This window comes from Melanaphis sacchari, unplaced genomic scaffold, assembly GCF_002803265.2.
Source record: "Melanaphis sacchari strain LSU unplaced genomic scaffold, SCAv2.0 Contig73_pilon_pilon, whole genome shotgun sequence".
NCBI lineage: Eukaryota > Metazoa > Arthropoda > Insecta > Hemiptera > Aphididae > Melanaphis > Melanaphis sacchari.
Window position 1 is genome coordinate 226,180 of NW_020271525.1, and position 27,370 is coordinate 253,549.

A 27,370-nucleotide genomic window follows, 5' to 3' on the forward strand; every position below is an offset into this window, starting at 1 on the left:
AATAATTTTAAAATGCATGCTGGTAAAAAAAAAATAAAATGTAATAGAAATTTCTTTTGTGGACTTGATTTTCCAACCCTCAGAAAATAGGCAACACATTTTGTTGGACAGTGAGTAATAAGGTTCGCTAATATACGTAGTATATAAGGTTTTTCACCAGCTGAATGCCGTTGTATTGCGCAGCACTTAACGCACTCTCAAAGCCGAAAATATAGTTTAGTACAAGACGGCGTTGCCATGGCTGACGTCAATAAAATATTTATTAGCCATCAAATATTTTTAAGAAAATAAAAAGCCTTAAAATTTTTACATTGGTTAGTCATAGAAAAATGCTGGTATAGAATAAACCTATTGTCTATTGATAGGTACGATTAAATCAGATTAAGTGTTTGTCTTAGCTAGATGCCAAGATTGATATCCAAAGGCTGGATTATGGACTGACTATCCATAATTATAAATAATGTATAAACATGTAAGTATATATAATTACTTAGTGTTTCGTTTCATTTGGTTTACGGTACCTGTAAGAGTGGTTCGTAATTCGTATCAAGTCACTACCTACCTAATACCCATACTACCTATATACAGTTTACACTACAGTAACTTCAACCAACGTAGATGAAAACGTAACAAATGTTTCATATTTCTTTATTATAATAATTTTTTATAGTAATTAACACTATTGACATGTATTTTGGAGGTGATCCAAATTATTATAATAATTGACAATAAAAACCGCATTAAAGCTAGGTATATCATGTTCTACCCACAAACCACAAAGGTGGCACGTAGATGTAATGAGTTCGTGATCAAAGTTATTTTGATATTTTATATCTGCGGTTTATTTATATAAAATTGTACACCTGTAAGTAATACTATAACGGATCGTTGAAATACAAATTAAAATCAAAGAATATAAACAATGTTATTAATTTTTTTATAAATCTATAAGTATCTACTATTTCATGATCTAATTTTCGAAAATATATTCTATACTCTATAGTTAGGTTTTTTTTCTAAAAATGTGTGATTTAACTTTTAATATAAGATATAACTATTTAAGGTTGAATAAAAACCTATTGGACCCTGTAATTTCAAATGGACTCCTTTAATAAAACATTTTAGACGCTCTACAAAGCCGCTCGCAAAAAATATAAATTAATGCGAATTCTTACAATATTTTTTCTTTTTACTATTTTAAAATAAATAAGTCACAGCGCTTGTAAAAAAAATCGAATATTTATCACAAACTGAATATATAATTATAAATTATTTAAAATACATAATTAGTAGTATATATGAAAAAAAACAAAATAATTTTTTAAGCAAAAATTTTTTCTAGCTTTATCTGATGCTAACTTTCAACATTTTTCATTTATATCTAGTAATTTAAGCAAATCATTCTTTGAATATAAAACCATTTGTTCATTCAAGTTTTCCTGTATTTAATTAGTTCTATATTGGTTTATATTTATTTACACTTAATTTCAAAACTGCTATCTTAGTTAAACAATTAGTTACAGAAATGGTCTAGTATATTTTTATTTATGTAAATATACAAGGGAATACTTCTAATGATAAATTTCCAAAACATTCAAGTAATTTAAGTGTATTTTTTTGTATTAAAAGATGGTTAATAAAGCCTCTAATATTCTCTGAAATGTAAAAGTTAATTTTACAAAGTAATTTTTATAATTCAAAATAACACTCAAATAAATTTGTTTATTTTATTGTTTTATTCAGTTTAAAATAAAATCCTAATGAAATCAATAAATCACAAATTAATATATCATATTATTATGTTGTTAAATTAAAAATACTTATAATAACAAACATTTTAAATCTATTCAATATATAAAATTAAACTATAGAGAAAATAATTTTACTTTCTTTTTGAAAATTTATTTAATTTTCAAAAAAAGTGGATTTCTATCACTTTACTGTACAGGAAGTATAGCCCAATAGGTATAGATATAGAAAAGGTTACTGTGGTAGACGTCGGATGAGTACTATTGTTATATATTTTTGATTTTTTGGTTTTAGTATTTTCTATTTATGAGGACATTTTAATAAAAATTTCAAGCCTTAACTTTAAAATTGCACATTTTGTACATTTATAATTGCAAACCAGTTTTCAAATTTTCATATTTTCGTGATTTTGATGAATTTTGTGTATATTTTAACTTCAAATACTAATAAAAATAAATCATTTCTACATATTTCAATTATTTTGATACATTTCTAAGTTCTAAGAAAAACTTATACAAGATCTTGTATTTAATTTTCAAACTTTATAATCGAGTAACATTTTTATCGACATTTATAGATAAAAAAATTTATGAGATATCTTGTATGACATTTTTAAATCTTAGATATAAAAAGAAAAATGTTCATGAATTTCTTACTACAAGATAATTTAAAAATATTCAACACCTAGATACCTGTTTTACCTAGTAACCTAACCTGTCCTGTTTTACAAAATTCATCAAAATTTTTAATTTAAGCACTTACAAAAAATTATTGTGATTATAATAATATAATGTTTGATATTTTTTTAATGATATAAGAATAACCAATGAGGAACCTTGTATATAGATTTATATATACCATATTATAATATTGTTTTTAAATTAAAATTTAATTTTACTGTAAATACTGTAATACAGAATGAATAGGTTTATAATATAAACAGATAATATATAAAAATAAATAAACATGTCAAAATGCCATTGCATGTAGAAAAATTCATAATAATATAATTTACCTACATAAATTGTAAATTCACAGACTCTTCAAATAATATTTTTGATGGTTATTCATCTTTGAAATACATGATTTCGTACAAATTTGAACTTCTTTAATTGTCTACAAAAAATAATCGTGTTTGAATATTTTTTAGTTTTTTTAGTTCCAGTATGAACTATTTATGAAATGTTAAAACCTTTGCTATAAAAATAGAAGGTTTTAAAATTTTTTTACTATACAAAGTTCCCATAGTTTGTAATTTTTACTATGTTAAATTAAAAAAAAACTTCAAAATCTGAAGTTAAAATGCATTAAAAAAATTGTGTCTATATATTTCTAATCATTTCATACAGATATAAAAATAATTTTTGTGAGATGCTCGGTATTATATTTTTAAGAATTTTGATCCATTGTATACTTTTGTCGATATTTATAGAAAAACTAAAAAAAAAAAACAAAAATTCCTAATGTCCATAAATTGTACGAGTATAAAAAGAGTCAAAATATTTTGAAAATTTTACCAATCGTAGAAAATGATGATATAACCATTTGGTAAAAATTTCAAGTATCTGCAAGTATTCGTTTTTAATTATATTAAATTATGAACTTGTTAAATAAAACTTTAAAACCACACTATTTAATAATTAATTCTTATATAACATAAAATTATCATGTAGGTAAGGAAAATACATTTGTATTCCTAATCATTTAAAAGTAATCATAGTTAATATAGACATATTTTTTTATAAAGAAAATGTAATTATATTATATTATATTTATTTTGACTACCTATTAAGAATTTCAAGTTATTTATTTTTAAGTAATATAAATTTGGACTTTGTAATGATACATTCACTGGGTACGGATATTTCAAAATAAGTAATGAATAATTATAATTTAAAGATGATTTTATATTAAAATAGTCAATTGTCATTTTATTCTAACTTTTAGGCTTCCCTATTCAGTGATATATTTATAAATAATATTGCACGGATAAATATATAGTACCTATTTACCTAGACGTATATAAGAACCTATCTATTATGCCCTATATACGAATTTGAATAAGATTTTAAAAAGTTTTCTACATGAAATATAGTAATATAATATTATATCTTTATTATAGTTATAATGCGTTTATAATTAAAGATACATTATTATTTTACAATTTTGTGAAATCTTAACAAAATATAAATTTATATAGGTATATTTGAAGTCGGGCTATTTAACTAATGGATTTCTAAAATAAAACGTATACTTGTAACGTCGAACTGTAGAAAAAACTGGAACGGGGGGAAATGTTGGAGAAAGTGATCTCCCCGACCACTTCGTTAACAAACGGATACGGCTGAGTCTAAGACGACTATCTGTACTTTTAGTACATGTGCAAACAGTCTCTTCACGAAGACGTTTCTTAAAAGAGTTTAATACTATAATGCGTGTTTACTGTTTAGTATATTTACGTTTTTACGAAAATTATTATTTCCGGTTATGAACACAAATTAACATATCGTTCTTCTTCTTTTTGTTTATTGTACGTTTTCATAAGTGTATGAGTTTTTTGAACTTGTGTAAATTAAATAGTACATGATAAACCTACTATAGTATTATTTGTAGGTACATTTATGTTATAAATAATACAATTTAAATTGTTTGTCAAAAGATGTAAAGGATCATTATATTAATATGACTGGAAAAAATCCTTGGGATACAAAGGTAAGTAATTTGAAATAATTCATTACACGCAGTACCTAGCATAATACTTATACATAGATACTTACTTAGGTATGTAGGTAGACATAATAATTTAGTTAATTTTACGTAGCAACTTATTTTAAAAATGTAATGGTTTGTATTTAATTAATCATATCAAAACACCATAACTATTAATTATATGTGTCAAAACAAGGTTAGATTAATTATTATTTAATTTGATTATTGATATAGACTAGGTATAGGTACTATGATACCTATCTCATTTTAAATGGAGTACTGGAATTTTTAGTTTTAACATAATATATTTTACTTGTATTATAATTAATTACAGAAGGAAATATTGTAGTACTAATTCATAACCATATCTATTTTTGTTTTAATTTTATCAGTTAATTTATGAAATAAACATTATCATTAATAAATAAATATAAATATTATAGTTGATAGGCATAAAAATAAAATATATATTTTATTTTTTTTGATTGCTATAATAATTAGTCTTCATAAATTGTGTATAAGTAATATATGTTATAGATTAAAAACAAACAATTTACAAAAAAAAATAGTTTAGAAAAGTTATTTCCTGTTTATTTTTGTTTGTTCAACGACAATTGAGTATTTATTAATTAATGGATTATGTGCATTATTTTAATTAAGAGTATGTTATAACTTTGAGTAGTATAATTTGTTATTTGTTATGTATTCTTAGGTATAATGATTGAAAATATAAAATAAATGTGTAAGTTTTGTTTATTAATGGATATTTAATGTTTAATTACATTAAAAAAAAAAAAAAACAATACAAATTATAAGGTCGTATATTTTCTTCAAAAATAGTAAAATAAATAATTGAATGTTTTTCAAGTATATAATAAATATTAAATTTTACAACTGTATTACATTATAAAATTGATTAATTTATATAATTAAACTAAACAATATTTTATAGTCTATAGATCAGAATTTAAATTTGTTTAACTACTGTGTAACGAAAAATACTTTAAGTATTAAGTATAATAATAGCGGGTGCTGGGTAGGTATAGGTACCTAATGATATTAATTAAAATGTGACTTGCGTTTATTCAAATGTACGAGTATATTAAATTTGTATTTCATTATTTCCTATTCATAAATACAGCTTTTTTTATTGTTATGGTTTTTTGCGCTATATTATTATATTTAATTTTACATTATTTGAGGAACTCTGCATTATTTTATCGAACAATACATAGTATTATTGTATGAAAATATGACATAAGTAAGATTAGCTATTCATTTATGATTCAATATTTATTTATAATTATAGAACATAGGTAATCACTTATCAGTTCTTAAATTTATAATTTTAAATAATCCAATTCACGTGGAATTAGTGCTGAAAATTCTGTATAAAAAAGAATTAAAAATACGAATGTGAGAACAATACATGAGAATAAAACAAATATGAAAACTATAGTCAATATAAAATATTCGTAACGTAATTTTTTATTAGTTGATAAAAATATATTAATACTCGAATAAGTATATTTAGTTATTTAGTATGATTTAAAAATATATATATATTTAAATTCCATTGAAATATTTGTGAAATGAAAGTAACCATGGTTTTAAAATTATATTATAAAATATGTTTTAAGCAATTTATCAACTTTTAATATTGATTAAGTTTTAATAAATGTAGGTATCTAAAGCATGCAATGTTTTTAGATTTTCTAGAACATTAATCTATAAATTTATTAGATAAAAGCAATGTTGATCCTTTTAAAAACAGAATTTAATCTCTATGGTATTATAAAGTCGATTTAACTTGTAGCCAATATAGAAGGCACATTCATATTGTAATTTAATCGTATATTCACTCACAGAGTGATTTAATTTAAATAACTACGGCTAGACATATTAAATTAAATTCAGTTTTGAATTAAGATTTTTAGAAGTCAGCATTCAGTTCGTATTTATTTTTCTTTTGTTTTACGTATTTAATCGTTCAATTACTATTGTATAAAATACGTATTAACATTACGTCTACTAAATTTAAATAAATAACCGTGTCATTTCAAAAAAAAAGTAAATATTTATTTTATTCCACTTATTTTCCAAATACGTGAAACAGTTTGTTACAGTTCCTTACAATTGTAATGCGTCAAGTGTACGAGGAAGTCGAACTATTGATAGACGTTTTAATCGTATATAATAAAAAAAAAAAATTCGTGACTTTGAACCGCAACGGTCTTTGGCTGGTTAACGCTGTTATATGGAAGGACGCGCGTATAGATTATATAAAATTTCACGCGTCAATTCTATCCATTTATACATGTACATTTTTATTATTCGTTTTGTTCGCGATCCACGTGAAAGCAAGAGAAACCACGTTGCAGTGACTAATGTAGTAATGTAGTTTTGTTCGTACATATCTGCCACATATTAGAGTACTGTGGGCTGTAGAGTGCAAGTATCGTGTTTACACGAACGAATAACTTTTTAAGGAAACAAAATTCTAATTTATTCTGAAAGAATACCTATAATACCTGTATGGTTATACACTCATATCAGTTATACCTATATAAATTATTTGTTTAAAGTGTTTAGACAATACTTAGGTATATCGATGGTAATTATATTGTACGTAGATAGGTATCATGATTTATAACGGCATAACATCATGTGGAAAATGCGACTGTTTGTAAGTATTTCAAATTCAAACTAAGTGCCTAACTATAAGTATCTTCTGACACAGCTCGCACCTGATTTTAATTTATGTTCGTTGAATACAAAATGTTATTGTTATTCGAAGTATACAAATTATTTTTTATTCCTGTATAATAAAAAAGGTGTAATAAATTATCAAGTGACGTATATTATATTAAGTCAATGTTAAATTATTAACTATAAGTGTTTATATAAAAATAATTTTGTTCATGTCTAAATTAATTTATTTGTGTACCAAAAAAAAGATCTCCCTTATTAAAAATAATACATATTAAAACTGTATACCTTTGTAATCACGCATATTAATGCTGAACGGAAACAGTCTTTTTTTTCTGTAAAATATTTGAATGTCCAAGTCAATTTGTAGTTTAATATGTTTCGTATAAATTTTAAAAATTCAAAATTCTCACAGTTAACCAACAAATCATAGTATGAATTTCCTACATAACCTAGGCAAAGATACTATAAGGAGTAATACGTTTAGAAAATAACGGGTTAGTAGTTTAGTGATTCCATATGAATACTGAGGTCTTAAACTACTCAAATAATACATTAATATTTAATACCGTACTCGTGCCCGTCTGTCAATGTCACGTTTTATTTTAACTTATAAGTGTGTATTCTACAATGTAATGTGTTGGTACAAAACCGTTATATATCTGGACAAAACCATCTAAGAAACATGTATTTTAGATATAATTTTAAGTGCATCTAACAATCGAAACATATAATCACAATAAATAGCCGACATAGGCGCACTATATGGTTTATTAGTATATATAATATAATAATAATAAACGACGGGCTAGGTAATGTAATGAAGTAGGTACCAACATCATATTATGTGCATTACAATAATATAATAGGTACATCGTATGAATATATATTAAACCTATAGCAATAATATATTATCACGAGTATAGTACATGGATAAACCGATGAAAATTCGCTCTGCAAACCCAAGACCTTGCCGCTATAATACAGCACCGGCGTGTGTATATACGATAGTGATACTTAATATGTTGTGTACTATTATTACAAATTGATCACATTATTGTTATAGCGCGTAACTGGTAACCATTATGGAAACCATACGTATAACAATAGGTAGTAATATAATGTATATTTATAGTATTATACTAATGTACTTAAATAGTGTAATTTGTATATGTGCAGCAGACAGAACGTACCTATAAATATGTACAGGGTGATAAACCAATTATGCTCACCTTCTTTTTTCTTCAATACAGTCATATAGAATCTGAGTTTTGGAATGTTTAAGTATATCTGCCCAGAGACCATGTTTTCAAAGTCTTGAGATCGTTTGTACCACTGTTAAGGAGTATCCTGTGGTAATACAAACTTCTGTTTATCAAATAAGAATCCTTTTTTACTGTAAATTGTTAAATGAATAATTTTTTCAAAAATTTTGTTTTATCTACCTAATTTAATATGCAAACAAGTAGTTTTTCAGTTATTAAAATTGTTTTACAAAATATAAAATAGATACAGCGTTATATTTTATAATTATTATGCTTGGACTATTTTTATAAATTATAAATATTGATAAATTAATATAAATTAGTATAATTTTCAAATTACCTTAGACTAGGTACTCCATATCTACCAAACTCGTTTAAATTTTAATTTTGATATGTCAACGTTTTGGAAAAATTATCCACTTGATAAATTACCTATCGTAAAAAAGGATTCTTATTTGATTAACAGAAGTTTGTATTCGCTTCATAAGTAGTTTGAACAATTTTAAAATACAGTCTTCAAGTATCTACACTTTAAAATTCCAAAAATCAGACGAGCATGATTAGTGAATCACTCTGTATAACCGTCTATGCGTGTTGTTGTTGTTATTATTAATATAATATATTATCCATACCTAGATACAACAGTACTATTATATCTATATTATAGGTATTGACGATCGTCCGTTATTTTCGACGCCGCCGTCCGATTTATCAGATACACGAGACGAGACTCATTAAGCAGTATTATTATATTTTATTATTATTTTTTTATGTCGTCGAGTCGGTATGGTCGACTATAGTCATTATTATACGACGTTTCTGAAACTGAGTGAAACACAAACACTATATTATTTCCCGTACAGGTAAAACACACAACTAGGTCAACGCTATAATCATAATTCCGGCTTTGTAAACGTAAAACGCGCGCAGATTATGGGCCGTTGCGTCAGAGCGATGTGCGTATCTACTATACAGTTGTATTCCAACACCGCAGATAGTATGATATTATGTACACTTGTGTGTGTAATGTACTAATGTATATAGGCATATAACTCATAACAGTATTGGAGTGGTCTTAAAAATATTTGTACACTCACTTTGGTTTAATATTTATTAGATTTTAAAAATTTAACGACGATCCGGACGAAATTTCTGATGCATGATGTATCGTGTTTTTATTTTATTGCCCAGTTACTGGATATGTTTGATTGTAACAACGATTTATACTTTATACTTTCTTTGTACAATTATAACATACATATATTAAAAACTATCTAAATATTTAAATTTTTTAATGGTTTAAGATGTATAATATAAAGGAAGATTAATTAAACGTAAAATTATAATAACTATTTTGAAGCAAATTGCAAGTAATGGAGTTTCTATGACGGAGTTGTAAAATTTTAAATGAGAGCTTGTTTTTGTTTCGTTAATCACCTTTTATAAGTGCAACTGAAGTGCAAGTATACATTTATTACATTATCCTCTCGAATTTCGCACATATACATGTGGTTGAGCAGTCAAAGGGTAAAATTAATTAAAAATTTAAATATATAATAAGTATATACAGAACCCGAAGAGGAATTTTTTCATTACACAGAAAACATAGAAATATGTTTCATAAGTATAGGCTTATGTAAATTTCGAAAAAAAACGTTATAATGAAAAATAATAATATTAATATGTTTGGATATGGTATAAACTTTAACTAATTTTTAAAATTTTTTGTGTTTAAATATGTATATATTATGTAGGTTTTACGTGTGATCATCAACAACTAAATTGATCGAAAATAAATTAAGTATTTATTTGCTAAGTTTACTTATATTAATATTGACCCAACTTAAATTTATAATAATTATTATATTTTCATTAATATATTTAAAATATATTATAACATTTCTTCTGTATTTTATTTACATTTATAGAATTAATTCGTGTTTTTTTTCACTATAATACAAACTAGATATAATATAACAATTATTTCATAGAAATGTATGCAGTTAATAATTATTGTAAAATGTTAGTTTTGTATTTTCTAAAAGTTGTATATTTTAGAAATTTAAAACAAAAATGCCTTCACATAATACACACATAATACATATTGTACATACATAAGCAAATTGTTCACATACTAAGTTTGGTAGTTAGTAAAATATAGTTAGGTACTTTCTTCATTTTTTTATTAATGGGAATCAAATTGTTTTTAAAATGTTACACTTTCAAATTAAATATAGGTATTTTTATTATAAATAATTATAATGTAGGTACATATTATATACCTAGCGTGTTTTCCATGGGAACTAATGTTGTAGTTTTTAAGAAAAAGTTTTCAATTTCATTTATCACAACGCTTCCTCCTCAGGTAATCTTATATTAAACATGACTCCCACGAAAATTTAATCGTGTTACTGTGATAAGATTTCGACAATAGAATATTAATTTCGTTAAAAAAGTTTCACTTAAAAACGAAAAAAAATCGCACTAGACAATTGAGCTGACTACCTCTGTATACTATATATGCATAGATATTTCTAGACATGCAAGATGAATGTATCAATTTACAGGCACAGTTGGTTCTGAAAATTTATAATTTAAATCAACACTTTCGAGCAGGTAATTATTACAATTAAACGCGGAGATAGTTTCAGTCATTTCCTGCAGATGTATATCTAAGCATTATATACAACTATATGATTTGATATTCTGTTTACTTTCTGTATTGATTGGTTTGTTCAGTTATTAACTCTCCATCAAAGTGCCTTATTATTTGTACTATAATAATTTAATATCAGCTACCTACTTCCCCACTTGAAAACTGTAATGTACGTAATGCATCTAAATAGTGCAGTTCCCTCTCTTGTTTATTAATAAAAAACAGCGAGAAAACGATATTTTTTAATCTCACGGATAAATAAACATGTAGGTAAACCGTGCAAAGTAATAAGAAAATTAATTCATTAATATAATATAGCCGATGCTACAGCTTGTTTATTTTTTTACCGGTAATTGGATAGTCTTATTATAGATTCGATTTCTGCAGAGAGTTTTTTGAATAAATTAAGACTCAAAATAGGTTAGGTTAGGTATAACTACTATTAAGTATTAGGCAAGCATTTTTTTTTATACTTTTAAATAATAATTAAAGAAAAATTTAAGCATTTTTATACCTTTTTTATTAACTAGTATCTTATACTCGTATATTGTTAAGGCACTGTAAATATTTGAAAATAATTTTAGACTTAATTATTGATGAATTAATAATTTTTATGATCTATTTCTGTAAATAAGCTATTAACCCATGATAAATAAAACCAATTAACTAAACTAACTATTAACCATTTAACTTTAAAAATGATAAGACTATTTGCATAAAATAAAACAGTAAATACAATTTTATTACCTATATATTTGACAGTGTATAATATACCATTTATATGTTATGTATACTAGATGAAGCCGATATGAGTTTATGTAAATGTTTTGTTTTAAAAGATAAACATTACCTCTATATTTTTAATATTTGATTATTATATTTTTTTTCAATCTAAAAAGTAATAAATATGATTTATTTTAAATTAGATTTAACTGTTAATTAAAACAATCAAATTTTTGTTAATATAATAGCAAACTCTCTGCGAATGCATATTCATAGGCTTTTAGAAATTGATATAATTGTTTCCTATTTATTTTTATAATTTTTCTAAGGTACTTAACTATAATTAACTTAATTTTATACATAATTGTTGAAATTTATACATTTTGTACTATTTATCTAAAATTAAGTGTATGGAAATCTTTAGGTTTGTTCTAATTTCTAAAGAGTTTTGTTGATTTATTATTAATATAATACTTATATATTTGACCTAAATTTTATTTTGAATATAGTTTGAATTTTGACTAGTCATGATATTGTTTGTCACTTAAAATAATAATATACATATATATAATTTTATTTTTGACAGGCCATTTAATTATTTTTAGTTATGATTATACGTACATATATGATATAAGTAAAATAACTTGATAGAGAGTCAGAGTCACAATAAATATACATACTCGTAAATAATGTGAAAATTATTAACGGTTTAAAATTTGTCAACAAACTATTATGAGAAATTAATTTTATTATTAAATTTGTTTAAAACCATGGATTATAATGTTATAGAATGACTGAAAAATATTAATTATTTTTTTAATTAACGGGTAAAAATTAAATTTTTACAATTTTAATAGTAAATTAAGTTAATTAAGTGAAAACAAATTTAATTTTAACTAATTCATTTCCATTTCAATTTATTAGTTATAAGTGTTATAACTATTAGGCAATACTATAGTCTATAAGTACCTATTACAGTTATTACACCTAAATGCTGTAATTAAATAGTTTAATTCATTGTTTGTATGCCATGTTACAGCACTTACTTAGTATAATGATGTATATATTATGAGTAAATTTTAAGAAATGAAAATTTTATTGTACAAAAAAGTAATAATTTCTTTTGAAAGTGATCGGTTTTATGCTGCATCTATTTTCTATACTTTATTACAATGTTGGGTTGTATGTAATATATAGCTTCAGATATTGTATATTATCAAATGTACTATAGTCTGAATAGGACGTAATATAATATCTTTTAAAATATTTTAATATAACTATGATATTATTTTACTCGTTTTCCGTGCGTTCTCTGACCTACTTTGAAATTATTTTAAATTTGTATTTATACGTACCGATACCGTGTTTAGGTGTATAGCTAAACGTTTATACGTACGGTAATAACATTTGTCAGAACATCGTGGGCTCATCAAACGACTAATGTGTCGGCATTGACCGTGATTTAAAATCATCCTGAATAAAATATATATATATATACACGATTATTTAGTTCAACGATTTCGACCTTCCATTGTGCTATCGTAGTGTATCTCGTACCGGTATTTCAACGCACCACGGAGCAATAAAATAGGTACTCTTGCATAACTTTCGTAATACCATAACATAGCGCAGTTAAATTATTGTACTCTACAACCATGTAACTGAAACCATCAATAACATTTTTAGCGTTTAAATTAGGTTTTGTGATTTGATATTTATACCTATGGAGTATAGGTTTACTTTAGATTCTGAGTAGAGCGATGAATCGACCGATCTTGCAATGATGTTTTGTTTTTGTTTTTTGCGTGGATGAGTGCACGATATAAATTATCGATAAAATGCTTCAATATTCACAAAATAGGGGTGATTTGGGATTTTAAATTGGATATAGTTTGTATTTTAGAGAGGTTAAACTTTAATTTCCTAAAAATTATTCTTATGTTTGGGGAAAACCAACAAAAAATTTAGGTGAAATGGAAATTTTCACATAAATCCAATTTTTGAAAAAATCGATTTTGTTTTTTTTTTTTTTTTATGTAACTTGATAACCGCCACAGATACTTGGAATTTTCACCAAATGTGTATTTTATTATATTTTATTTGCAATAAAATTTTCAAAATACTTTAACTATTTTTTTTTTAGCTATTTATACTTTATAGGGACACAATTTTTTTTTAAGTTTTTTTTCATAATTTATTGTCGATTAAAAATTATTTGCTAGATAAAAATACTTGAAAATCTAAAACAAAACTCTTCGTAAATTGTTAATTTCTTAATTAAAAAATATCGAAAATTTACAGTCACAATAATTTGTTATTAACTGTAAAAACAAAATCTTCCCTTTCAACTCGTATACTTATATCTAGTTATTAAGACGACTTAGAACCAATTCACTTATTTATTTATACATATATATTAAACTTCCCAAACTGACGCATTTTATCAATTTTTTATTTAGTAAAATAATATATTTATATTAAAACTACTTTTATGTGTTGAAAATATTGAGTGTTAAATATTTTATTATATTATTTTAAATATTGTTTTGGTTTACATACCTATAGCCTATAATAACAAAGTATTACTGCATATATATATGTATATATGTACTTTTTAAGTTTTTTTAATGAGTTTTATGATTTATTTTTAGGTATCAGTTGTTAGTGGGGCAACGGGTTCCTATGCATCAACGACTGACAGCGAACTTAAATTCACTAGAAAATTCAGCCAAAGATATCGATGGAGGTGTTGCATTATCGAAACGATATTAGTGTTTATGTTGATATTTTCACTATCTTTATACGCGGGATGTAAGTATTCAATTTTATTTATGATGTATTATAATATATTTTATTTCGCTAAACACTATGAACAACCTATAATTTTAAATATAAAATTTATAATAATTAGTTTTTTGTAACATTATTTAATGAACATTAGATAGATTATATTAATAATGTTCTTTTTATATCTAATATCTAAAATTGTAATACAAGATTCCTCATTAGTTTTTTATTAGTCAAGTTAACCGGAAAGTCACATTACTTTTTTATGTAAGTGTGACTACTATTTTGGGGGTATTTCCGTAGGATTTCTTTTCGTTTATCTATATTTTAATACTTATAACTCATAAATTTTTAATATAAATATTAAATTTATTCTAAAATATATTCTTTTCCAAAATATAAAATTAAAAATATATGTTGTTATTCAAAAAAGTAAAAAATAAAAAATATATATAATAATAATTAGTATGTTATTTATTCTCGATTTGAAATCATGAACGAAAAATATTTTCAAAACAATAGATATTAAAATAATGAATTTTGTTTAATAAAAGAATCAATTTATGTAATATTATATGAATATTAAATTATTTTAAATATTTTGATAGTTTAATTCTAATAAATTATAATATAATAAATTCAATGTTATCGGAAAAAAATAAATCAACCAATTGTAATACTAATAGTAAAATAAATGATTTTAATAGTTATATCAAAGAATATATCATAAAATATAGATACTTATAATGATATAGGACAGGCTGTTATTGCTTAAAATTCTTTTTTCGTCTATAATGATTTATCATTGAATTCAAATATAAGTGAATAAAACATCAATTACAGTGACACTCGATACTACTATAGCAGAGCGGTTACCCACTTGCGCCTACTTTATTTTTATTGTTATTGATTTTACGATGACAATTATTTAAGTATTTTGATTCAGTTTTATTATTATATACTTTCCTTATTGTATTAAATTTGCGATTGTATATTATGTTATCATCAAGCAACCAGGTCATCTATATGATCGATAAATCACGGTATAAAATGGTGTATTAATATATTGGATTCATCGCAACATCACACGATTGGTTTCTTTAAGTAATATACGAAGTTTCTATTCTATATTTCTATATATATAGGTAATCCGCAATGTATTTATCAATTAATCATATTGTCCTTTACTATAGTTGAATCTTTGTGCGAAAATCACGATTCATTATTCGACACCTATATTATAGGTTGTTTACAAATGTTAACCCACACTGTAGTTTTATACTTATTGTTTTGAAATGAGTAGGTTCTTAAGTTGTAACTATCATTTATTTTATAATATAGGTATGTAGGTAAATTATAGAACCAATGGTTGTATTATTTAAACTAAAACCTACACTTCTAATTAAATAAAATTGCATTCAAAGTATAGATACGTATAATCGAACATAGGTTACCTATAAGTAAATACGTAATTATAGTTAGTACCACATACATCTTATAGTTATTTCTTATAAACCTATATAATGTATGTATATGATATTATTTAATTGGAAGAAATAGATACCTGTTCTTAAATTTTACACAATATCTAATCTAGATCCACGATTTAAACGATTAAAATGTATTTTTATCGAAGTATAGTTGTAGTAAGTCAAATTAAGTTTAATAATAATGTACTCTATGTAAAATCATAATTTTTAACTGAAGTCATGTATTTGAGTATATTTTAATGTGGGTACCTAATAGTATTTTACAATTTATATCAATCGTGTATCTGAACAGTTTTATTAACAAATTATGTAACAGTAATAAATATTATATGAATAATAGAATAGAAGATAGATACAGTTCATTGTGTATATGTGTATTTAAGTGAAATTGTTCACAATAATGTATATATATATAATATATATGTGTGTGCGTGTTAGTTATTTTATTGTATAGTTTAAAAAAATTACTAAAAAAAGACGTCTTACAATAATATATATATATTTTATAAATTATATTACATCTTGTAATATTAATATTCGAAAATAAAAATACATCTTTATAATATAAATAATTAATAATTTTACAAATTAAATAAATCTACATAAAAATTTGACGTAAACAGGTTCCCACATAGATAACATATTATTTAATTTTTATTAAGTGCTGTAAAATTATTTTAATCGACAACTCTTCCATGAAGTTATCGGTTTGTTATTAATCGATTAAAACGTTCATTTAAATAGCTATAGCACTGTTGAATGATTAAAAATGATCATTTGTTGATGAATAGTCTTTACTAGATACAATTAAACAAATTATAAAATCTCAAGCAGGAATTTGGCTAACGGATTTTCTATAAGTTTTTTTTATCTTTTCAATGAAATAACGTTTTTTGACACCGTGTAAAAATACATTTTATGGGATTGTGAGTAAGAACGTAGATAAGTGATTTCGTGGAAGGTTTTGTCTTATTTCATTTGGATTATAATGTTTATTCGGTTCAATAAACATCAGAATTGCAGTTTATATATACTAAGAATATAGTTATACAACAAAATTCATTGATTTATCTGAATACCTATACATTATTCCACAAGTTACTTGAATCGTTAAAATCTTTTTATTATCAACTATCAAAATAAAACTATCTATAATTGTACTTTTTAATTCCTAATAGGGAACCTAGCTATAGTTCGAACTATATTGACCATATTACTTGTTTATGTTCCGTTTCCTATATTATTTAGATATTTTATTATAGATTGAGTAGGTATTTATGTTAATTAATTATTGATTTATTTTCAAAAGCAATGCAATAAATAATAACTGATATAAGTAATCCTTGAAATTAATTGTAGATATATTACACAGTTATTATTATATGATTATTAAGTTCGTCTACCTGCTAATTAATAGAAATATCACTTGAACAAATTCTAGGAATGTCTGATCTTAAGACTAAAAACTTATCGTACCCACTTTGTTTTGGATTAAGTATATTAGTTTTATAGAACTTTGTCATAAAAATATTGTTTTGATTATTTATTTATTGCTTATATTATCATCTAAATAGAATTTTTGAATTTAATAAATAAATACTTATTCAATAAAGTTTTAACAAGGTCATATAAACATATTATAAATTTAAAAATAGTCCAAGCACTTAGTTCTTTGATGGCGGGAGTTTCTTTATTAAAGAATATACCTGCTAATTGCTATATCTATTTTATGTTTTTATGAGATTAATACTCGTAATTTGATTAATTAATAACCAATTATTGATTGATTTAGATAATTTTTAAGTGAGACAAATAATTTGTTTTTTTTATTATTATTTATTGAAAAACATACAATCAGTAAGTTTTATTTTACAATAAGCATGTTTGATATTTTAATTGATGATGTGAGTGACTTGATTAAAAGAAGTTACTCAGTAGTAATACTTTTGACTTGATTTCATATGTATAATGAAAATATACCTATTGTACAGTGTAGACCAGCGTTTTTCAAACTGTGGGTCGCGAATTCCTGGGTGGCCGCGAGTCAATTTTTGGGGGGGGGGGGGGTCGTGAGAAGTAGTATTATATTATTATTATAAGTATATTATTACAATTATTATTATTATAAAGTAGTAAATAAGTAATAAAAAAATTTGTTTTTTAAAATTACTTTTTTGATTCTGTAAATTTAAAACTATGGGGGTCGCAATAGATTTTTGGAAAAAAAATTTGGGTCGCGGTTCTAAAAAGATTGAGAACCACTGGTGTAGACTACTTATGTATACGTTAATTGATAATTGATAACTGTTTCAACGCACACCAAAGCACTATTGTGCTTGACTTTATTTTTATTTTTATAGTCTGACGCTGATTTTTAAGTTAAAATAATTATAGATTTGATTCTAGTTATAGAGTTATAAAATATAGGTATGATAATAATTACTAAATTTTGACGCTTTTCGAAAAATTTAAGTTAAATTATTTATTAAGTATATTAAATTTTTCAAATATTCCTATTATAGATGAAAAAACAAGTTTTCTTCATAATAGTACTCTAAAACCAGTAAATTTTCAACTAAAACCATTATTTTTATTTGTTTTTATAAATGCCTATATAATATGTACATATATATATAAGTACCTACTTATATAGTGATATTACTAATATATTATTGAAATTTAAAATTTATAATAAATTTGAAAAAGTATTATAGTTATTAATATGAATAATCACCTTAATAATCAAATACATTTCTTAAAATCTTCAGTTGAAAATATGCGTGAAAAGCGTATAAAATACATGCTTATATAATTTTAAAAATGTTTATTATGTTGTTCATAGTTTCCTGTAGAAAATGACCTTTCAAATAGCTACCATAGGTATAAGAATAGAAATTAAACCTTTGTGACGCAGGCACCATAAATAAATTGGAAAGTCGTCAGACACAATATTATATTTTTTAGTCATTAAATACCTCATATATCTACGATGAATGCAGGCGCGTCTTGTAGTTTCCATCTATGGCCAAAAATATTCTACATTCTGAAATTGATTATATCTATACACAGCGAGTTTTATTAAGAACGCGTAATTATTATTTAAGCAATAGTGATTTTTGTACAATATCCACCAGATGTATATATATATATTATACAGTCATTAGACATTATTTCGTTACAGACTGCGTGTAATATATGGTAGTTTTAGTATTTGTTTGTCGATTGAAAGTGTAACAAAACGGCGCTTCCTTTCACCCATGATCGACCGTGTCCATTGTGTTGTATTTTTCTATTCATGCAACACACGTCCACATCTATGAGTCGATGTATTTTGTTCTTCGGCAGAAACGCTTAAAAAAACGTAAATATAATAATAACAATAAAAAATATGTGTATACATAAATAAATAAAGGAAATTGATTTTGAGTCTTGGGCTGCAATTAGGTGATCGTGATTCGATTTATGCTTTTAGGAATAAAAAATGTAACGAACAATCGATATGAAATTTTAGTTACACGCATAGTACACGCACGGCTGAGCAAAATACCATTACATATTTACATATTTATGCAATATATATTTAGCTAAATTTAATATTATATTAATAAATTATGTTTAGCTGTACCGTATCATAACTGTAACTTTACAAAATTATTGACCCGGCAATTAAAGGGCAGATGGGACAGACGTCGCCTAGGGTGAAATTCTTAGAGGGGTATTTTATGATTATTTTAACTCATGTACAAATATTTGAGATAAAATTATAAAATAAAAAAAATAAAGATTTGTTTGGATGTGATTAAATGCTTGAATTGGGTTTGATTATATCAGGGTTCTTCAGCCTTTTTTAAACAGTGGGGCATTTATTTAGAAAATATATCTCGTGGACCACATTATCAGTAAAAACATATATTTTATCAAAAAAAATTCAATTATCATTATTTTATTGAGACTTGGCCTTGGAAGCTTGGTCATTGATTAGTACAAAATTAATTTTTGTTTTTCATAAATAATTATATTAATTAATCTAGTAAAACGTTTTATTTGGTTATTCCCATGGTGTCTGCCAGATACCATTTTTTATTAATATGACGTATAATTTTAAATTATTGATAAAGGGTTTTTTTTTATATTTTATATTTTTTAATGAAACATTTGGCATTTAAATTTTCGTTCAATAACTCGTTTATGTTTAGTTGCATTTGAAATTAGACAAGTCTCAGCAAGTTATAAAAATAAAATAATTATTTGACTGTTTATTATAGTAAGTAATTATAACGTTTCATAGTGTGCTTCTTTTATATATTTTTAAATATACGTAAAAATTATCTTTTCAGAAATCTTCAAAAATACATGCTGTTTCTAAAATTTGTTTATGGGCTCATGTAAAGATATATTAAGATGTAAGGACGGATGCAGTACTTTTCTAAATAATTTAAGTTAAACTTAGTTTTCATATTAAATAATTAAATAACTAAGACTTAAAATATAGCTTATAATATACCTATTTGGCTATATCTAATAAGTTATAATAATTTTATATAATTTTCATAGTTCCAATTTGACTATAGTATAATATTAACACGTCAAGTTAATCCTGTAACAGTGTTATCTATGAAAAATTAAATGTCTGTGGATTTACCCTTTCTAAAGTTTAAGAAAAAACTTCGTTGAATGTAAACTGCACACATTTTTAACACGATTATTTGAGTTTTTTGATAAAATATAAATTGCAGTTCTAAGATTATATCTAACCATAAAAACTATTTTATTTTCTGTGACTAATGACAAGTATATATAACTTAAAAAATAGTAGTTTTTCGTGATTAATTATATTTATTATTATTGGTTGAAAAATAAAGAGAAGTAATAAAAAGTAGACTACGATGCTACAGATCTTGTTGAATCTGATGTCAAAAATTTTATAAACATTGATCGAAAACTGTGGATTTGTTTGGCCGTTTAAGGTCTTTGATTTTATAATGTAGTCTACGTAGAATAATATTTTATGGCGTATTTACGATATTATTTAAATATTATTTTAGCATATTTCTATACATAATATACTTTATAAAAAAAAAAAAATAATACAAATGTACACGTTGTTTAATAATTGGCCGGCTATTTTACTCTTAACAGAGTTTCAAAAATGTTTTAATTTGATGAAAATGATATAGTAAATAACCCGTACGAAGTTTTTTGTGTGAAATTAAAAAATGAATACGAGTTATAAGGACTTTTATTTACAAATTGACTGTGCCACGAATGTATGACCTCATTGAACGGGTGACTAAAATCTACAACAGAGAGCTACATAATATTTATAAATGAACCGCATTTATGACATAGGTACCAATGAAACCATGAATGCGCGTGAAGACTAAGGTCGATGATCTATGTTAATATTATGATAATACGTCTATACGTTAAGGGTTAGTATTTTTAAAAGTAAAAATTAGCTATGGGCCATCATTTCAATAATTAAAATACACGGTAGGAATATGACCTCAATTAATAGAGTCGTTTGGAAGTTATATGATCACAACAAACATGCAAAAAAAATGTATATACATATATTAAATAAAGATGGAATAAATTATTAAATTAAATTTACATTGAAAATACATAGCTAAACATCATTTATACGATATAATAATAATTGTGAATTGTAATTACAATTATTCAAATCGAATGCTTATTTTCGGTTTTTATTTTTTTAGAATGTAAATTATTATTTTTAAGATCGATCATATAATTTGAGATAAACATAAAATAGTATACGTTTTAGGCATATAATTAAATTTAAAAATTATAGAGAGAAAAAGAAGTAATAAAATAATGAATACAAATTCAATTATTAACTTCAATATATCTTATATGATACAGTATAACCGTGAAATTTTAATCAATCAGCTAATCAATTTATTAATATAAAAACGGTACTTTAGTTCCGTTGATTGTATATATTTTTTAATATAAAAGTAATTTACTTTAAACTTAACTAATATGGTTTTCAGATGATTATTTACAACGTACATATAACGGCGAAGAAAAAATATTTAGAGGTGATTTGAGAGCAGATGAAAAGGGAATAGATTTAATCGATTATGACAACCCAGACAGTCAAGACTATCAACGTTTCGTCTTGAACTATACACATTTAATAAAAAACATTATAAGCAGTAGTCCGATACAAAAAAAATTCATCGACGCTGAAATCATTTCTCTTGAACCGTAAGAACTATAATATTTAATCATATGATATACGTCTATTTTTAATAAGTAATAATAGACCATAACATTGATTATAATAAAAGTGAGTAAAATTCATAATTTGCCCTTTAATTTTCAGCGATGAGGGCAATTTGAAAGTGAATTTCTGGTTAAGATTTGAACCAGTTAGATGGAGAGCGTCTGTTACAGTAGAAGAGATATTATCGGCATTTCGTCGTTTATATCCTTCAACGAAAATCATCCCGGGGAGTTTGCACATCAAACATATTACCAACAATGCTTTGCTATCTACAAAACCGTCGACAATAGCTCCAGAAATATCAACCGTTGAATTTCATTCAACCACACCACCGCCGAGACGATGCACGCCTGTAAGACTGAATTTGTGTAAATCCGTTTTAGAGTACAATTTGACGAGTTATCCTAATCATTTTGGACATAAAAATTTGGATGAAATTCACGACGATTTGATTACATTCAGGTTAGTATTAATATTGTGAAAACTGCGTTACACGTATTATAATATTGGTTTGATGTTGAATAAACGCATTAAAGCAAACTACTGAGAACATTAAAAGTAATTAAACAATATAAAATGAAGAATTCCTACCTAAAATTTTAAGATGTTTATTGTTTTTATAATCATTAATACATACGCATATTTATATATGTATAGTAAATATATAGAAGGCATGTTTTTTTTTAAGAATTTTAGAGTACCTACACGTTTTTATATTGTTACAACATATATTTTGAAAATTTTTAATCGTAATAACTAATAAGTATATATATTACATAGGTATATACTATTTAAACATTTTAAACTATATTTGCATACATACGTGCATAATTAAAAAGCATAGTCCCAGTGCGTCTAATTTTTAAATTATGCCTTTTTAATTCTTTAACAGTGCCTACGTAATGTTTTATTTGATATTCATGGTAGATAATATCTAAATTTGTAATTTAATTAACCTCATTCGGTCATATTTTTTAGAATATTTAAAAAAATCAATTTGATGATAAACAGTTTCAATTCAATAATTTTTTTATAAAATACCTACTTAAAAAAAACTTAGATCAATGAACCAGAAAAAATTTCATTAATTGGGCATCATATCAGAAAATTCAAATCATTGAGAATCGATTTTGTAAATATGTCATTTAAGAATTGATAAAAAAAAAACAAATTTAATGTAATCGTCGATAAACAAAAGAATATTACAATTTTTGATCGACAAAATTATTGAAAATAATATTATAAAATTAAAAAAATTAATTTTTGGGACGTAATTCACTTTATCTCATGGTGATTTAATCCGGAAAATGCAGTATATGTTTGAGCTGTGCAATTTAAAAATAATTTTTATTTTGAGACGAATTTAGAATATCATTTTAAAATTATTTCCAGTAGATTCCCTATCTAACGGTTTACACAAATTTATTTTTTCATACATATTACATATAATGTATTGATCTTCCTACAGGGATCTGGTAGACGCGGAATGTTACCAAAGAACATTGGACTTTATCTGTCAACTATTGCAACCGGCTTGCAAACCAGACGTCAATTTCGGCCGGGACGAAATAACGTTGCCGTGCAAGCACAGTTGCCGGCTATTCACCGCGGGTTGTGGTCACCGGATACCAGAGAAACTGATGGCCAGTTTTGACTGCGCTAAATTGCCCGAATACAGCAACATCGGCTCGACATGCGCGTCCAAGCCCGGCTGCGATTACAAGCTCCGGACCACCGGGTTGTCTAACCGACTGTGCGACGGTGTCTTAGACTGTCCCGACATGTCGGACGAGACGACTTGTGGCTATTGTCCTGCTGGTTATCTGCACTGCATTACATCCCGGACATGCATCCCAGCCCGATCTCGGTGTGACGGCGTGGTCGACTGTCCGGGCGAGGTTGACGAACGCAATTGTCGTGAGTACCGACCTCCTAAGTATACTATATTATACATTATAATAGTACGATACACCGAATAAATAAACCGAGACGAATGGAGAAATAAACATAGGTCAAATGCAGAATTATATTGAGTCAAATATTTAAAAATGATAGTTTTGGTCATGTGGATACAATATGAACGCATACACACCCTCACACACACATATTTATAGCGAACGGTCTTCAAATTATTTATTCTATATGATTTCTAGAACATACTCGTATTGTATTATGATAAATACCAATATATTTTATTTTGTATCTAGTTCTGATTTCGTCAACTGGCAGATCTGTAGATCAAATGCTGCCGTTAGCCACTATTGATTCGTACCCGACTGAAGGTTTCGTGTTTTTTGTCGAACAAGGAATGTCGGGCAAGTTGTGTGCAGCTAACTTTCAAACAGACATTCCAAACGAAAAGATGTCCGTAGCTCTCCAAACAATCGCAACATCACTCTGTCGCACGCTAAATTACCAGTAAGTAAACACCTTCGTTATTACCGTCTTGCACACTGCAGCAGAGGTGCCAAAATGTAAAAATCACAATGCACAATTTGGCCCTTCTGAAAAATATTCCACTTTCGTGAATTTAATCGTACCAATCCAAGAAACACAATACACGAATATTTACTTTTACAGCATACACTTACTCGTGTTTACTCAATATTTGTGGTGTACGTAACAGTTATGTCAACGCCACTGTTATATAGCAGTACGGTATAGCGATTTACGATATAATATTATTATACTATTAATATACTTATTACTTATGTACAACGTCATTTTGTCCGATTATACCACAAACGTGTACAATAATTTTATTAACTCGGTCGGCGTATAATAATATATAAACATCCATTCTTATAGGAATTTGACAAGTGTCGAAATTGTCGACGACGAAGACCTGCTAACAACAACGTCCGGTCTTTCGCGATATGCACATGTCGTAGATCCATTCGCCAGCGAGATAACTTTTAACCTGGGCACATGTCCCAGTAGAAAAGTTCTGCGCGTTGCATGTAGCGATGCCGGTAAGCAATATTCCTATATATACATGATATGCCTACTTACTCTCTTTTATACCAATTTGAAATCTTCCGTCGGCGAGTGTTTAATTTTTTTTTCCGTTTACGCTTGTAAAGTTTGCGGTGTACAGACGAACAGGAGGCAGAAACATGGTGTCGACGGTTTAAATAAAATGGCTTCCCACGGAGACTGGCCATGGCATGCCATTCTCTACAAAAGCGGAACCCACGTTTGCGACGGTAGTCTCATATCTTCCGAATGGTTACTCACCAGCGCTTCGTGTTTTCAAGGGTAATTATTAAATTATTTGTTTAAGTAAAATGGAACATTGAAATCAATCACATCAATTGTGTTTTGGAAATTATTACTACCCATGGCTTATCAGCTGCTGCGGCACGAATATACGTAGACAAATAATAATATATGAATAAAAAGATTTCTATAATACATTATAGTTTTGTATGTATATTATAAAACTTTTGTATGTGGCTATTTAGGCAAAGCAAAGCCGAATGGGTGGCGCGTTTAGGAGCGGTGAGGTTGAACGCTGTATCGCCGTGGCAACAAGAGCGTCACATTGTCGGAATGGTCAAGTCGCCCGTGGAAGGAAGCACGTTAGTTTTGGTCAAATTAAGTTCACCCGTCACTTATTCGGATTATATTCGCCCGGTGTGCCTGAATGACGACCAGTCGAGCGATGTACCGAATCTACACTGCCAAACGTTGGGTTGGGCGAAAAATAGTTAGTATTTTCAAAATTTTTTTCCACATGATATTGTAAAATAAATTAAATATTTTATTATTTTACTAAATTGTATCTTTGGAATTTATCGACGTTATTGCATTAACTCATTTTAATTTTATAGGAGACAACCTTCAGAGGATCGAGGTTAAAGAAAGTTCTATGGACAGCTGTACCAACATCAGCATCACGACGGTGAACGGGTTGTGCTACGATTCGATTTACGATCATAACGATTGTACGGAGGAAGAATTTGCTGGAAGTCCGATGATGTGCCTATCAGCTAATAAGAAGAGTTGGATCTTGGTAGGCGTTACTAATTGGCGTATTGCATGTTCGGCAGATGGCATGATGAGACCGAGGCTCTACGATCGAGTTAAGTCGAATCACAAATGGATAAATACAGTTCTAAAAGACGGTTAAGCGATATATATATATATATTTATATATATTTTTTTTTGTTATATTGATACAGGTCGTATAATGCATCAAATGTGATTTGTTTTAATTTATTATTGGTTCAATTAAACTATATATTATACGACATTTCTGTATGATATTATATTATATTTAAGTAATATATATATATTTATAAGTTATTAAGTTATAATAATTATTTTTTGAATAATTCATTAGAACAATATTTTATGTATTTTAAATGTTTTTATTTTTATTTTTTGTTTATTCGATAATTTTTGTATTTTCCTACATAATTTGTTTCATGTGTAATCAATTTTAAATGATTAAAAATAGATAGCTATTTTTATTTACGGTTTTAAACATTTAATTGAAATTCCTGGAGCCTTCTTTACAATATTACAAAACTATCTTATAACTACTAAAGCCTAAAAAACACTCGTTTTTATAAAAATGTTGAAATTTTACGTTATTTTTTATGCCGTTATTCGTCACTTGACGGCCGACGACGCTTATTAGACAAAAACACAAAAAATTATTTTGTATATGTTTATAAAATATATTCTTTTGATTTCAATAATAACTAATTATAACATAGTAAATACATTAATTATTGTTTTGAATTTTTTTTTTTTTTTTGTGTGTGTGTCTGTTTTTCTTTTACGCACATAGTAAGTATATAATGATTTGGATATGATGAGATAAAAACGAAATAAAAAGCTTACCGTTCAAAATTTGTCAATACAATAAAAAATATGACGCTTTAAGATGAGATAATTTTATTTTAAACGGAATGTTAGACAATCATAATATATATACATACTTCTTGAGATGCCTATCCGATTCTGAATGTTGATGAGTAATGACTATTCCAGCAATGCTCTCTGTCGGTTACGGCATTAA

At 25.8% G+C, this 27,370-nt stretch overlaps 1 protein-coding gene across 1 annotated transcript; it reads left to right on the forward strand.

Annotated features, from left to right (window-relative positions):
* Positions 1-4,143: 4,143 nt before the first annotated feature.
* On the forward strand, positions 4,144-26,589 carry LOC112600975 (atrial natriuretic peptide-converting enzyme). Its single transcript, XM_025348346.1, has 10 exons — positions 4,144-4,461; positions 14,463-14,622; positions 22,106-22,322; positions 22,441-22,803; positions 23,810-24,258; positions 24,549-24,759; positions 25,150-25,313; positions 25,425-25,599; positions 25,806-26,050; positions 26,175-26,589. Exons 1-10 carry the CDS (start codon positions 4,432-4,434, stop codon positions 26,471-26,473), a joined length of 2,313 nt encoding a protein of 770 aa, XP_025204131.1. The 5' UTR covers positions 4,144-4,431; the 3' UTR covers positions 26,474-26,589.
* Positions 26,590-27,370: the final 781 nt, after the last annotated feature.